Raw genomic sequence first — 13,489 nt, forward strand, 5'->3', positions numbered from 1 at the left:
CAGTCAGTTAAGCATCTGCCTTCGGCTCAGGTCATGATCCCAGGGTCCTGGGATCGAGCCCGCATCGGGCTCCCTGCTCAGCTGGGAGCCTGCTTCTCCCTCTCCCTCTGCCCCTCCCCTCTGTTCGTGCTCTCTCTCTCTCTCAAATAAATAAAATCTTAAAAAAAAAAAAAAGAAAATCTAGGAGAGAGGGGCACCTGGGTGACTCAGTCAGTTAAGTGTCTAACTCTTGATCTCAGCTTAGTTCGTGAGTTCAAGCCCTGCGTTGGGCTCTGTGCTGGGCATGGAACCTACTTTAAAAAAAGAAAGAAAATTGGGGAGAGAGAAGACCAGGAAGGGAGGAAGAGCCTGTGCAAAGGACCTGTGGCAGAAAAGAGCTAGATGCAAAAGAAGGAAGCAGTAAGGGATGGAGCTAAACATCTTGGCCGGGACAGTGTATGCAGGGCCTTGAAGGCCATGGTGAGGAGCATGAGATTATCATGAGAGCAGGGGGACCACTGAAGGGGTTTCAAGCAAAGATACAAGATGCAGAGGGGTCTCCAGGAGATGAATTAGAAAGCTACTGAAATAGCCTGGAAGAGATGATGCGGCCCTGGATGGTCCAGCAGCCTTGGACATGGAGAGCCCCCAGATTTCTGTGTCTGGATTGGTCTCAAAGTCAAAGGCTGGATTTAAGCCTCAGAGCAGACCTACTTCTTTTCCATAAGCCAGGCAACAGCATTTCCATAGCCAGTGTCCCTAGGACCATCTGGGATATCCCGGTGCCGCCCACTCTGTGCCTGTTCATTGGCCTAGGCTGCCCTCTGCTGGCAGGAGAGGACATTAGCGGAAGGGAGGCCGCAGCCTCCCACAGAAACAGAATACCAAATTGAAGGAGAAAGATAGAGGACGCCTGGCCCCCCAAAATTTTCCCTCTCTCCGTTAATGGCATCTTTATCATCCAGTAGCTCAGTTCAGAAATGCAGGACTCAGTTTCTCTTCCTCCCTTACACCCCATCAGGGAGTCTTGTTAATTCTATTTTCTAAATGAAATCCTAATTCAGAAATTTCCTGAGTGTATCTTAATCACACCCGCTTGTCTCCATCTCCACCAGCCCCGCCTAGCCAAAGCCACTAGCATCTTTTCTTTGGTCTATTTCTCTTGTTCTGGCCAATACATTTCCCACTCAGCTGCCAGAACTCTCATGATATCCTCTGATTCCAAAAGTGTTTCTCCTCAGTTGGTAGCCCCTCACTCCATTCGGTGTTGAGCCCAGCGGGAATTTTCCCCTCTCTCCACATGGTGTCTCAGACTCAGGCCATTTTGCTGGCTCCTATCCTTCCTCCATCCTCCCCTTCACTTCTGTTTATCTCTTTCTCTCCCTCCTGTTCATTTCTAACACAAAGCAGGTCTGCCGTTTCTGTTTCTTCCACACTTGCCATCCAGGGTTCTTAGGGTCTCACATTCAGCTCATGCAGATTGTCAAGCTATCTTCCCATACTCAACATATACTCCGTGCCCTCCCTAGGGAAAGTACCAATGCCAAGACAATCACACTTTCACCCTGAGCACATTGGGATGCTAACATCCTGTGACCCTTAACATTTTGTCACTCCAACATCCCATGGCTTTGCCCGTGATTAAGGAAATCCCCACTGACCCCCGACTCAGATTGTTGTATTAGAAGTCTCACCCACCCCAGAGGCCTTTTGACAGTGGAGCTGGACATCATGACAACACTGAACCAAGAGGGTTCATGAACCCAGGGGCCTCCGGGTTCCTAAGGCAAATCATTACATGTTAAGTCAGCTCACAGTGCCATTTGTTGCACACAGGTTTGCTATGAAAGAGAATAAAGACAGTACACAGAGACGAGCAGAGAGAATTCAGCAGCATAGATGCCCTGGTTGCTGGAGGTAACTGAGGCCCAGCTCCGTCCCTGCGGGTCCTGTCCAGCGGTCCAGTGGTTCAGTTACTTACAAATTCCTTGGAGTTCAAGAGCCAAACAGTCCCACCTTTGCCCAAAGTGCTTCCAGCCAGGCTTTTAGCTCTTGCAAACCAAAGAATCCAACCCACTGTCAGAAGGGCACTTGTCATTCCTTTCGCAAATCCAGCCTCTGTCCCCAACCCAACAAAGAACAAAGAGAACTCTGAAATGACAGTTTTTTCTTAAAGTCTTCAAAGATCTTGTATTTTCCTTTTTTTTTTTCTCTTTTCAGTGGGCTCCATGCCCAACGGGGGGCTTGAACTCACGACCCAGAGATGAAAAGTTACATGCTCCACCAACTGAGGCAGCCAGGTGCCCCATGCATTTTCTTTTTTGAATCTCAGAAGCAGAGGGATGAGTTCATCGCACTCATTCCTTCAGGGCAGACTATCTTCACCATTTTCTGACAAAGCCCCTGTTTTATTTTACTTATGTATATTTGTTGCTGTTGTTTAAAGTTTATTTATTTTTAGTAATCTCCACACCCCACGTGGGGCTCGAACTCATGCCCCCGAGATCAAGAGTCGTGTACTCTACCGACTGAGCCAGCCAGGTGCCCCTGTTGTTGTTTTAATCCCCAGTTCCCACTCTCATTCCCATCCCTCTATAGGGAACCATTCTAATAGGCTTGATGTATATTCTTTAATATGTAAATATTCTTGTTAGATTTTCAATGTTCCTATGCGATACGTACTTTTATGCAATCATACCACACATTTCTTAATGCTCAGTTCCACATTTTAAAGTTCTATACATGTTGTTGAAGGTTAGGGGGATTATAAGGAAGGCATTTGGTGCCCCACCCACATCCCCTTTACTAGACAGTGGCCCAACCCCCAGCTGTTAGGAGTGTTGACTGAAAGCCGCTCACAATGGCTACCTTCTCTGGAGAATTGCCCTTGGTCACACAGGAGCCAACTAGCCAGGGTACCTCAGCCCTGGACTCCTACACTGTGGCCAGTGACTGACCTGTACAGGGTACAGGAGGCCTGGTCTCAAAGTAGGAACAGTTCTGTGGTGTGGTCTGTGCCCCAGAGCTCTCCTTGGGGTCACAGTGAAAGGAGTCTCTGGCCAAGACCTGCTCCTCACTTAGCCTTTTATCGCCTGCATTCCCTCACACCCTCTTCCTCCCAAGAACACTCCCTTCAGAATCACTTAAACAAGAATCCTCATCTCGGGCTCTGCTTCTACTTGATCCGTGAAAGTGACCAAACATTATCATGCCAACTGGTACCCTTTTGAGAGTGCAAGCGTTTCTATTAATAATCAGGCCAGGGCAAAGGGCATATAGCCTAACTGTCCTCCCCAAACCAGGAGGCAGCATCACCCCAGCTGAGCGTGCTCAGAGATGGTTGCTTCTTGCTGCTGCCCAGCATCCCAGAGTATACAACCAGAACATCTTGTCAATCCTTTTCCCAGCGACACACACCTAGGTTTGCTCTCACTTCCTGCTACCAAGAAAAATAACAAACGCTGCTGGAAATCCTTGGATATGTCCCCTCATAGACCTGCGTGAGAATTCCTCTAGGATGGTGGAGCTGAAAATAATTCACATGAGCAGTTTAGGCCTCCAAAAAGATTTTCCCAAAAGAGGATTCCAGCCCTAAGGCAAGGCGGTGTGGAGGCATCAAAAGTGTTTCTCCCTGTTTCTTTGATCTTAGTAAAATCCCTGGGGCACTCATGCCCGCTCCACCCTGCTAGAAATATAGGGGTTCCTTGGGGTTCCCCGACGTTGGAACCCGACACGGAGCTGACATTCGACTCAAGCTCTGAGGGATTGTGGGGTGAGAAAGTGAAGGTTACATGGAGAGAACAATATACTCATGCATTCATATACAAACACTTGTTGAGCACATATATGTGAGGGCCCTGTGGCCTTGGCAGAGAATAAGAACAGTAAACATTTTTTTTTAAAGATTTTATTTATTTATTTGAGAGAGAGCACATGAGAGGGGGGAGGGTCAGAGGGAGAAGCAGACTCCCCGCTGAGCAGGGAGCCCGACGCGGGACTCGATCCCGGGACTCCAGGATCATGACCTGAGCCGAAGGCAGTCGCTTAACCAACTGAGCCACCCAGGCGCCCAAGAACAGTAAACATTTATACAGTTTTACTGCTTGCCTGCCCATTTTCTCACAATGATCAAGAACATGGGGCTACCTGGGCCCTGAGGCAGACATGTACCACCCTCGAATAAGGAGCTTCTCCTACATCAGCATGTCTCAGACTAAGTGTGCATGTGGATCAGCTGGAGATCCAGTAGGTCCGGGGTGGAGCGGAGATTCTGCGTTGCTTACAGGCTCCCAGGTGATGCTGATGGGGCTACCCACACCTCGATTAGCAAGGTCATACAGTCACAATACAATCGTGCCCAAACAATCCATATTCGAATTTCTCCATTCATCTGAAAATTTTCTTTACAGCCTATTTAAAAAGGTTGTGACCCAGAATCCAATCACAGATGGTACTTTACACTTGTCTCCTTTCATCCGTAACAATCCCCATGGAGGTTTTTTGTTGTTTTTTTTTTCACGGCGCTGACATTTTTAAAGAGGCCAGGCTAGTTGTCTTGTAGAATATTCTATGGTCTGTATTTTTTCTGACTTTTTCTGATGTTCCTTCCTGAGTGGATGTGGGTCAAACATGTTTTGCAAGAAGACTGCACAGGTGATGTGTCCGGCACATCACAGCACAGCCTGTCATTTTATGTCATCCCATCCCATTTGGCCACTCCATTGTAAAGGAAACTTCCTCCTTTTGTAATTAGTAGGTAATCTGTAGGGTGATGCTCTAAGACTGTATGGATATCCTGTTCCTCAACCTTACAACAGTTTCAGCATCCATTCATGATCTTTGTTTTTTATTTTTGGAAGTAATTAAACATTTAATAGTATGTGTAAGTGTGGGTGAGTGTGTGTGTGTGAGCATATATGAGAAAAAAGTTGGAAAATCTGAAATTCATTCATAGGCACTGGATACAGGAACAAGTGAACAGGAGAATGGGGCCGCATCCTTCTCTGGAACAAATATTTGGTAATTTAACTATCCCAGGCTCTAAACAAGCTCTGTTCTTGACCTCCAGTTCAAATATCCTCTGGGAAAGTAACCCCATGTAGGAGGCTTCAGCAGATAAAGCCTCAGGGCACCCACCTGCAGACTGTCTCATCCCTGTTTTCAGATAATATCAAGACAGGTCTGCTCCAAGCCAGAAATCCAACCCTCCAGAAGCCTTGACAGGATCTTTCTGAACGTGGGTCACCCCCTTAGTTCCCTGGGTCATATTCACAATCTCCCAGTCTGGAGTGTAAAGAGAGATGGCCAGATCTCCCCTAGAACAAACTAAATCAAATGCTCAGCCTAGGGGGAAGCAGCAGTGTCTCCAATTTCCAATCATGTACTCTCAGATGAGGAAGCATAGAGGCGTGAGGCCTGGTTGCTGGGCAAATCCTGTGGCCTGAATTATTGATGGATGAATTCATCAGGCACACTGCCTTCATCCATCCATTCAGGTCATGTCCGGCTTATTGAAAAACACAGCCTGAAACTGTACACCATCTGCCCAGAACTAAGTTATTCTGGTCCAGACTCCTTAGCCTCCTGTGTAGCTGGACTGTTGCAAAGAGCAAAGGCTTTGGAGTCCCACAGACCTGAGTTCAAGAGTCTCCTGTTCCACTTCTGCCTGTGTCACCTGGGCTGGCTAGTTTAGCGTACCTCTGTGAGGCTCAGTTTCCTCATCTGTAAAATGGGACCAATCATCTCTTACTAGTGTTATGGAGATAAAACACACACACACACACACACACACACCTACACACACATGTTACTAGTTCAGTGCCTGGCATATACTAGGCAAACAACTTTTTTTTTTTTTTTATATAGGCTCAACGCCCACCATGGAGCTCAATTCAGGGTTTGAACTCACAATCCTGAGATTGAGACCTGAGCTGAGATCAAGAGTCAGACACTTAACTGACTGAGCCACCCAGGTGCCCCAAAACAACCCTATTATTCAAACTCTTATAGTCTGGGGCACCTGGGCTCAGTCGGTTAAGCGACTCGACTCTTGATTTCAGCTCAGGTCATGATCTCAGGGTTGTGAGATCGAGCGCTGCATAGAGGCCTGCCTAGGGCTCCTTGCTGGGTGTGGAGCCTGCTTCAGATTCTCGCTCTCCCTCTCCCTCTGTCCCCGCCCTCTAAAAACAAATACAAACAAAACAAAAAAACTCTTGTCGTCTGAGTCCTTACCTTTGTCTGCCCTCACCATGAACCCCATGCTCCAACCCCACCTCACCACCTGTCAAGCTTGGACCAGGCTATGTGATTTTATACCTTCTGTGTCATTCATCAACTTATTGCTTCTCAGCTCTAAATCCAGTCTTTTTGCCTGCTCTGTACTAACGGAGTTGGGCCTTCTAAGTATTTCTCCTTTTCCGGATGACACAGTTAAGCTTTTTCACTACAGTGTACTAAAGGGACATTGGAGGGGAATGGATCTTCCTTTCCTGGTTTCAGGTTGGCTTACTTCCTGGGTTCCTGGAGAGCATGCTTTTGTCTCCACTACTTGGCCCAAAGTTTCTCCAGTGCTAGGTGTCTGCATGGTGCAAATTTCTCAGTTTGCCTGCCACATACTTTCCCCAGCTTTTAACTAGGGCAGCAATTGCATAGCCAGGAGCCCCGGACAGCATGGGTCTGCGCCCAAGTTCAGGTTACTCCTACCCACGCCTTCTCCTCAGCCCTAGACACACATACACTGGAAGCTCCACAGGACTGTCCATCTGCAGAGCCAACCGCCTGATTTTTGTCCTCTGGAACTGATGGGAACCACCCTGGCCCAAGCCAAATGCAGAAGTGAACTAGATTCCTAGAGAGGGAGGTCTCTGAATTATTTATGTCCATTAACATACTACATAATACATAAGTACACACGAATATCCTAGACTTCATATTTTACTTTCTTCACTTCATTGTCTTCCCAACACCTTCCCCTACCACCGCATTAAAAATGCAAGCTTCACGAGTATAGGGACGGACTTTTGCCTGTATGTGTCCGCAGAGCCTAGGGCAGCGTCTGGCATATAACGGGGTACTCAAATATTTAAGGGGTGAAGGAACAGTTAAATATTGGATGAATCATGCATGAATGAACAAATTCTTAGTTATCATGATGAGGACTTGTGGGGAGCGGAACAGCCTGGGATTGAGGAAGTCGGCTGGGACTGGCGCATGGGATCCTCAGGTCTCCCTCGGGATGGATGCCCAGCACAGTGGTTCAGTGTTCCTTCCCCGACCAATCACGAGTTGCTTAGCAACGGGTCGCCCGGCCCTCCGCTACCATTAGAGGGCGCGCGGGCGGGGAGACGTGAACGCGCACGCGTGCGCGGCGCGGGCCGGCGAGGGCAGCACGTCACTTCCTGTTTCTTTAAGGGAACGTGGCTTTCCCCGCAGCGCCCGTCTTCCCGTCTTGCGTCTCTGCTGCGGCGGCTGGAGCTGGAGTCGGACCCGGAGCGCAGAGTCGCCATGGACTCGGCCCTCAGCGACCCGCACAACGGCAGCGCCGAGGCAGGCGGCGCAGCCAACGGCACGACGCGGCCGCCTTCCACGCCCGAGGGCATCGCGCTGGCCTACGGCAGCCTCCTGCTCATGGCGCTGCTGCCCATCTTCTTCGGCGCCCTGCGCTCCGTGCGCTGCGCCCGCGGCAAGGTAGGGTCGGAGGCAAAACCGCGCGCGCTTCCCACCTCCCACCCGTGACGTGACTGACGAGGACCCTCCTCCCGCCCGCGCAGACACCTCCTCTCCCCAGACGCTGACCCTTCCCGGCATGGATCACCACCGCTTCCCCACCCCGAGCCCACATCCGGGAGCTGGCCTTAGGTGCTCTGGGATCTGACACCTTCTCTTATAGGGGCCGGCTTCTATCCCCACTCGGACCCTGACACATTTTTCTCTCTGTGCATCATGCTGCAAACACTGTCAGGTTCACATTGCGATTCGGGCGGTGTATTGTTCTGAGCCTGCTGGACCCAGCCAGACCGGCCCCACCCTCTGCTCTGGCTGCTCATCCCATATGGGACACCTCTTCCTGGGCTCCGGGTCAACCCCCGTCTGTACCTGATGGGGCGCTGGTCCTGACAACTGAATGGTACAATCCCCTGTCATTCCTCCGTTGGGAACCCTGCCTCATCCACCCTAGGGCAAATTCTAGCATCCAGACCCATCCTGAAACTGTGACACCTATCTAACTGGAATCTGTGACCCGTAGTGTGCTCTTCTAGAACCTCCAGATCAGGCCCTTGCGCCACCTCAAAAAAATTAATCCAAGGATATAGCCCCACCTCAGGCACCAGTTCTTTGCCTCACTTCTCAGACCAGTTTCACTCAGCCAGTCCCTCAGAATCTGGCACCATAGTGCCTCTCTTTTTAACCAAGCATAGACCCCTTCTTTTGCTGGTTTGCCCTCCGTGGCTGGTAGACACTCCCAGTCGTGCACCTGTCCTAGCCTGAGCCCAGGCCCTGTTCCCAGCTCCTCACCCCAACCTTACCTCAAAGTAGCTTTTCTTCCTGTGCTCCCTAAGACAGGCCTTCCACGAAATTGGACTTACGTGCTGAGCAGCTGAGCTGCTGTTGGCCTCTGAGAGCAGGCCAGACCCATTCCTGACCTTCCTCAACATATGTCCCATTGGACACCTAGGAGGACCCCATCATCTCCCCCCACCCTCCATCTTCTTCCCTATTACGTCCTCTCCGGCCCCTGTGGGGAAATAACTACTTACGATCCCTCTGCCAATAAGGGGCACAACTAGGTGTTGCTAGACCTAGTCCAGGGCTGTCCTTGATACAGGTGATTCTGTAGACCCACACAGGAAGCACCAGTGGCCCCTCACTTCCTGGCACCCTCTCCCCTCCTAATCTGTAGCTCCTCCCCTACCCAAACCTGAAGTTGAACTTAAGCGGAAGCTGTCTTACCCAAAGTTGGAAGGTCCACAAAGCAGCTGCCACTTTTGAAACTGCTCGAGTATAGGTTTTCAAAACATTACCCAACTTGAGGTCTGCCACCTTCCTTACCCAAGATAGAGAACTCTCTGTTGGCTCCTTCTGTGGGCAGACACAAAGGGAAATAGGCAGGGCTTAGATGGCCCTATTTGCCTTTCTATTCTGCCTCTTCTAAGCAGAGTTCAGGTGGCCTTCAACTTCCCTGCCATCCCTTTTTGGCAAACACTTGGTGCAGGGGAAGGTTCTGAAATAGACTAGGACAAAGGAGGTAAAAACACCATGGCATGAACTGGGCAGCTTGATCTGAGGGGCTCCTAAAACTGAGTAATTCTCCTTGATGTCTTCTACACAAGGATCACTAGTCTCAAGAAAGCATTTTACCAACAACAGAATTTCCTGAACCTCCACTGTTGACCAGGGGGGTGGGGGGGATGCAAAAATGAGTGGGTCAGAGCCCTGTCACCAAGGACTTTAGGTGCCTGGACAGAGGAGGAATAACTAGCTATGTGATTGCAGTACAGTAGTGCTGTGGGGTTTAGGGAGAAAGTTTGAGGCACCTCAACACCTGAGGAAGGGCACAGAGGCTTTGTGCTGGAGATGGGCTTGAGCCTTGATGCAGAGGTAGAATTTCAGCCAGAAGACATTCCAGGCAGAGGAAACCAGGTAAGCAGCGCTACGAGACAGTTTAGGAGAGGGGCGCCTGGATGGCACAGTCGGTTAAGCATCTGACTTTTGGTTTCTGCTGAGATTGTGATCTTGGGATTGTGAGATCGAGCCCTGCATCCAGCTTTGCACTGAGTATGGAGTCTGCTTGGGATTCTCTTCCTCTCTCCCCCTCCCGCTCATACTCGTGCACTTTCTGTCTTTCTCAAATAAATGAATCTTAAAAAAAAAAAAAAAGACAGTTTAGGAGTTGGCGGAAGGTCTGGTGTGACAGGAACAGAGGGTATGCATAGAAGAGCTTTCAATCCACCGTAGCCTCTAAATACCACCCCCACCATCTCCTCCAGGTTGCGTGAAATTGCAGATGGCCAGACCCACCACCAATAACCAGGATATTCTGAAATTTACAAAGCCTTCACTGTCTTTGCTTCTCCCAGTAACTGAATGTTACAGATGGAACCAGTTTTATTTTCCTGTCGTACAGAGAAAGAAACTGAGGGTCAAAGAAATGACTACTTACTTTCCCTCTGCCAATGAGGGGCACAACTAGGTGTTGCTAGACCTAGTCCAGGGCTGTCCTTGATACAGGTGATTCTGTAGACCCACGCAAGTGGCATTTGGGCAAAAAACAACTCCCTTTTTCTACCCCGAGTCATGTTTCCCTGGTCATGTGGCAAGGAGAGAGAAAAGTTAGTGTGGGGGCCCAGGAGTTTTGATTTCCCACCAGTGTTAGACCTTAAAGCCAGCTGAGAGAGGGCATGTGAGGACAGAATTCTCCCTGGAGCCAAGTTGTCCGTAACAGGCAGAGCAAATTGTGAAATCATGGGGAGAAGAAGGTGGGGCATCCAAGAGTGTGTTGGGAAGAAGTAGCCATAGGAGGAGCACTCTTAGAGGGGTGCCCATCCCTGTCAGAGACCTGTGTTCCCAGAAGGGAGCAAATCCCAGCCCAAGCAATAGCTGGGGATCAGATTACTTCGAAGGCCCTTGGCCTGTAACTCAGAGGAGCCCCTCAGCCAGCTGGACTGGGCTTCTGCTCTGTGCCAGGCCCTGGGCTGGGTACCAGGGGTGCTGGGACAACGAAGGCCAGGCCCTGCCCTCCCAGAGCTCAGCGCCCCACGGAGAAACAGATGTGTGAGCAGCCGACTAAACCGAATCCTGATACGCCTTCCAGAGGAGGCCGCAGCTGCCTTTGCGTGGATGGACGAAAGTTCAGGCAGAACAGGAGAGAGGGAGGCATGGCACTGCGGGGTGCACTCAGGGAGGCAGCGGACAGTGTGATGTGAGCTCCGCGGCAGGGCCTTGGAGGCCATAAGATGTTCAGGCAGCCTGCAGCCTTTCTGCATGACAGAATCCTGAAGGCAACACAGTAGTTCATCTTCATAGTTACAAAATGACCATATACTTGCACCTGTAAAAAAAAAAAAAAAAATCCAAGCCATGCAGAAGTATAAAGGAAAAGCCTCCTCAGTACCACTTCTTGAAGGAACCCAGGTAGCTCTTTGGTGTGTAACCTTCCAGAACTTTTTCTTTGTATATATAAACGTGTGTTTGCCTGTGTGTATACACAAATGTAAATTTACTTTTGTAACAGTGGGATTTTACAGTACATACTGCTCTGCAGTTTGATTTTTTTTTTTCTTTAATCCCTGTGTCTTGGTCATTTTCCTGTCAGTACCTGCAGATCTGCCTCATTATTTTATGGCGGGGAGGGTAATTAATGCATGTCTGTGGTATAGAATTCCAGAGATGCAGAGGGCATCATGAAAGCCTCCATCCTACCCAGTTACCCAGTTTCCCTCCCAGAGGCAGCCCGTTCTTGGATATCCATCCAAGAAATTCTGTGCCTTTACAAATAAATAAGCATATGCTTTCTCCCCGTTTTTGCAGTATAACTGATATTTTGTTATAAATACACTTTTTTGCGCCTTGCTTTTTTCACCAAATATATGTTGGAGATCAAATATATCAGTACATATGGAGCAGTCTTGTTCTTCTGTGACAGCTGCATGGTATCCTACCTGTATCCCTCAGTTTGTTTAGAGCCCTGGTTCTCAAAGTGTGATTGCTGGACCAGCAGCAGCGGCAATAGTCTCACCTGGGAACTTGTTAGAAATGCAGATTCTGGGGGCACCTGGGTGGCTCAGTCGTTAGGCGTCTGCCTTCAGCTCAGGTCATGATCCCGGGGTCCTGGGATCGAGCCCCACCTCAGGCTCCCTGCTCCATGGGAGGCCTGCTTCTCCCTCTCCCACTCGCCCTGCTTGTGTTTCCTCTCTCACTGTGTCTCTCTGTCAAGTAATAAATAAAATCTTAAAAAAAAAAAAAAAATGCAGATTCTAGGTGCCTGGGTGGCTCCATCATTAGGCGTCTGCCTTCGGCTCAGGTCATGATCCCAGGGTCCTGGGTTCGAGCCCCACATTGGCTCCCTGCTCAGCGGAAGGCCTGCTTCTCCCTCCGCCGCTCCCCCTGCTTGTGTTCCCTCTCCACCATGTCTCTCTCTGTCAAATAAATAAATAAAATCTTAAAAAAAAAAAAAAGAAATGCAGATTCTGAATTAGAAACTCAAGGTGGACCTGGCAGTCTGTTTTCACAAGCCCTCCTGACGATTTTTCTCTGTGCTCATGTGAGAACCTCTGATTTAGAGTCCTCCACAGGTTGTTTAGATGGGTGCCAGTCTTTTACAAACCATGCTGAAATTAATCTCCTTATATGTTTGTTACTTCACACTTGTCTGTGTGTGTAGGATTTTTTTGTTTGTTTTTTTTTTGAAATTGATTTGCTGGGTCAAAGGCTATGTGCATGTTTGATATAGATTGATCTTACCAAATTATGCACCCTAGAGGTTGTATAAGTTTATACACCCACCAGCAGTGACCTCAATTCCTGTGTAATGGCTACACAATAGTCCAGTCTCCAGGGCTTTCTGAGCAAGGTGTGTGATACAGTCAGGTCTAGGCTTCAGAAAGAGCTCCTGGCAGAGTCAGTGATGGGTGGGAGGGAGAACAGGAAGGAGGCTGGTGAGGTGGTCGCGGTGAAGATTGGAGTGGGGCACAGGATTGGAGTGGGAGGGTGAGTTCTAGAAATGCTTAGGAAACAGAGTCATGGTGAGGTAGGTGAGTGAGTGAATGTAGTGGAAAGAAGAGGAGACCCTGGGGTCTCCAGCTGGGGTGACAGAGTAACAGAATGGTCTACAAGTCCCAGATCATTTCTGGGGCATGGCCTGGAAGCAGCCCTCCCAGAGCTCGGGCCGAGCCAATGACTTGAGGCCAGGCATCTGTCTTCCCTTGCTGCTTTTGCTTCCGCCCTGATAACTGAACGTCCAGAATGTCACTGGAAGCTAAATTTATTTCTGCTATTTGTGTCAGCTTCACACACACACACACACACACACACACACTGATTATGTTTTGTGTTTTGGGAGCTATTGCATTTGCCTAAGAGCATCCGGTTTGAAAATCCACATTGAGGGGTGCCTGGGTGGCTCAGATGGTTAAGCATCTGCCTTCTGCTCAGGTCATGATCCCAGGGTCCTGGGATCGAACCCCACATTGGGCTCCTGGCTCAGCAGGGAGCCTGCTTCTTCCTCTCCCTCTGCCTCTCCCCCTGCTCATGTTCTCTCTTTCTCTGTATCTCTGTGTCTCTAATGAATAAATAAAATCTTTAAAAAAAAATGCTTTGGGGCGCCTGGGTGGCTCAGTTGGTTAAGCGACTGCCTTCGGCTCAGGTCATGATCCTGGAGTCCCGGGATCGAGTCCCGCATCGGGCTCCCTGCTCGGCAGGGAGTCTGCTTCTCCCTCTCCCACTCCCCGTTTGTGTTCCCTCTCTCGCTGTGTCTTTCTCTGTCAAATAAATAAATAAAATCTTTAAAAAAAAA

At 49.4% G+C, this 13,489-nt stretch overlaps 1 protein-coding gene across 9 annotated transcripts in view; it reads left to right on the plus strand.

Annotated features, from left to right (window-relative positions):
* Window positions 1–7,367: 7,367 nt before the first annotated feature.
* Window positions 7,368–13,489, plus strand: part of HM13 (histocompatibility minor 13) — a 40,168-nt gene continuing 34,046 nt past the window's right edge. For 3 of the 9 annotated variants that reach the window (XR_014149125.1, XM_081833032.1, XM_081833036.1), the window contains exon 1: window positions 7,368–7,665. Coding sequence is in view for 7 of the 9 variants with exons in the window: in XM_081833032.1 (XP_081689158.1) it covers window positions 7,483–7,665 (183 nt within the window). In the remaining 2 variants the exon portion in view is untranslated. The remainder of the gene's footprint in view (window positions 7,666–13,489) is intronic. The other 6 variants (XM_081833033.1, XM_081833034.1, XM_081833035.1 and 3 more) reach the window with 5 other exon arrangements.

This window comes from Leptonychotes weddellii, chromosome 10 (assembly GCF_054177405.1).
Source record: "Leptonychotes weddellii isolate Sample4059 chromosome 10, ASM5417740v2, whole genome shotgun sequence".
NCBI lineage: Eukaryota > Metazoa > Chordata > Mammalia > Carnivora > Phocidae > Leptonychotes > Leptonychotes weddellii.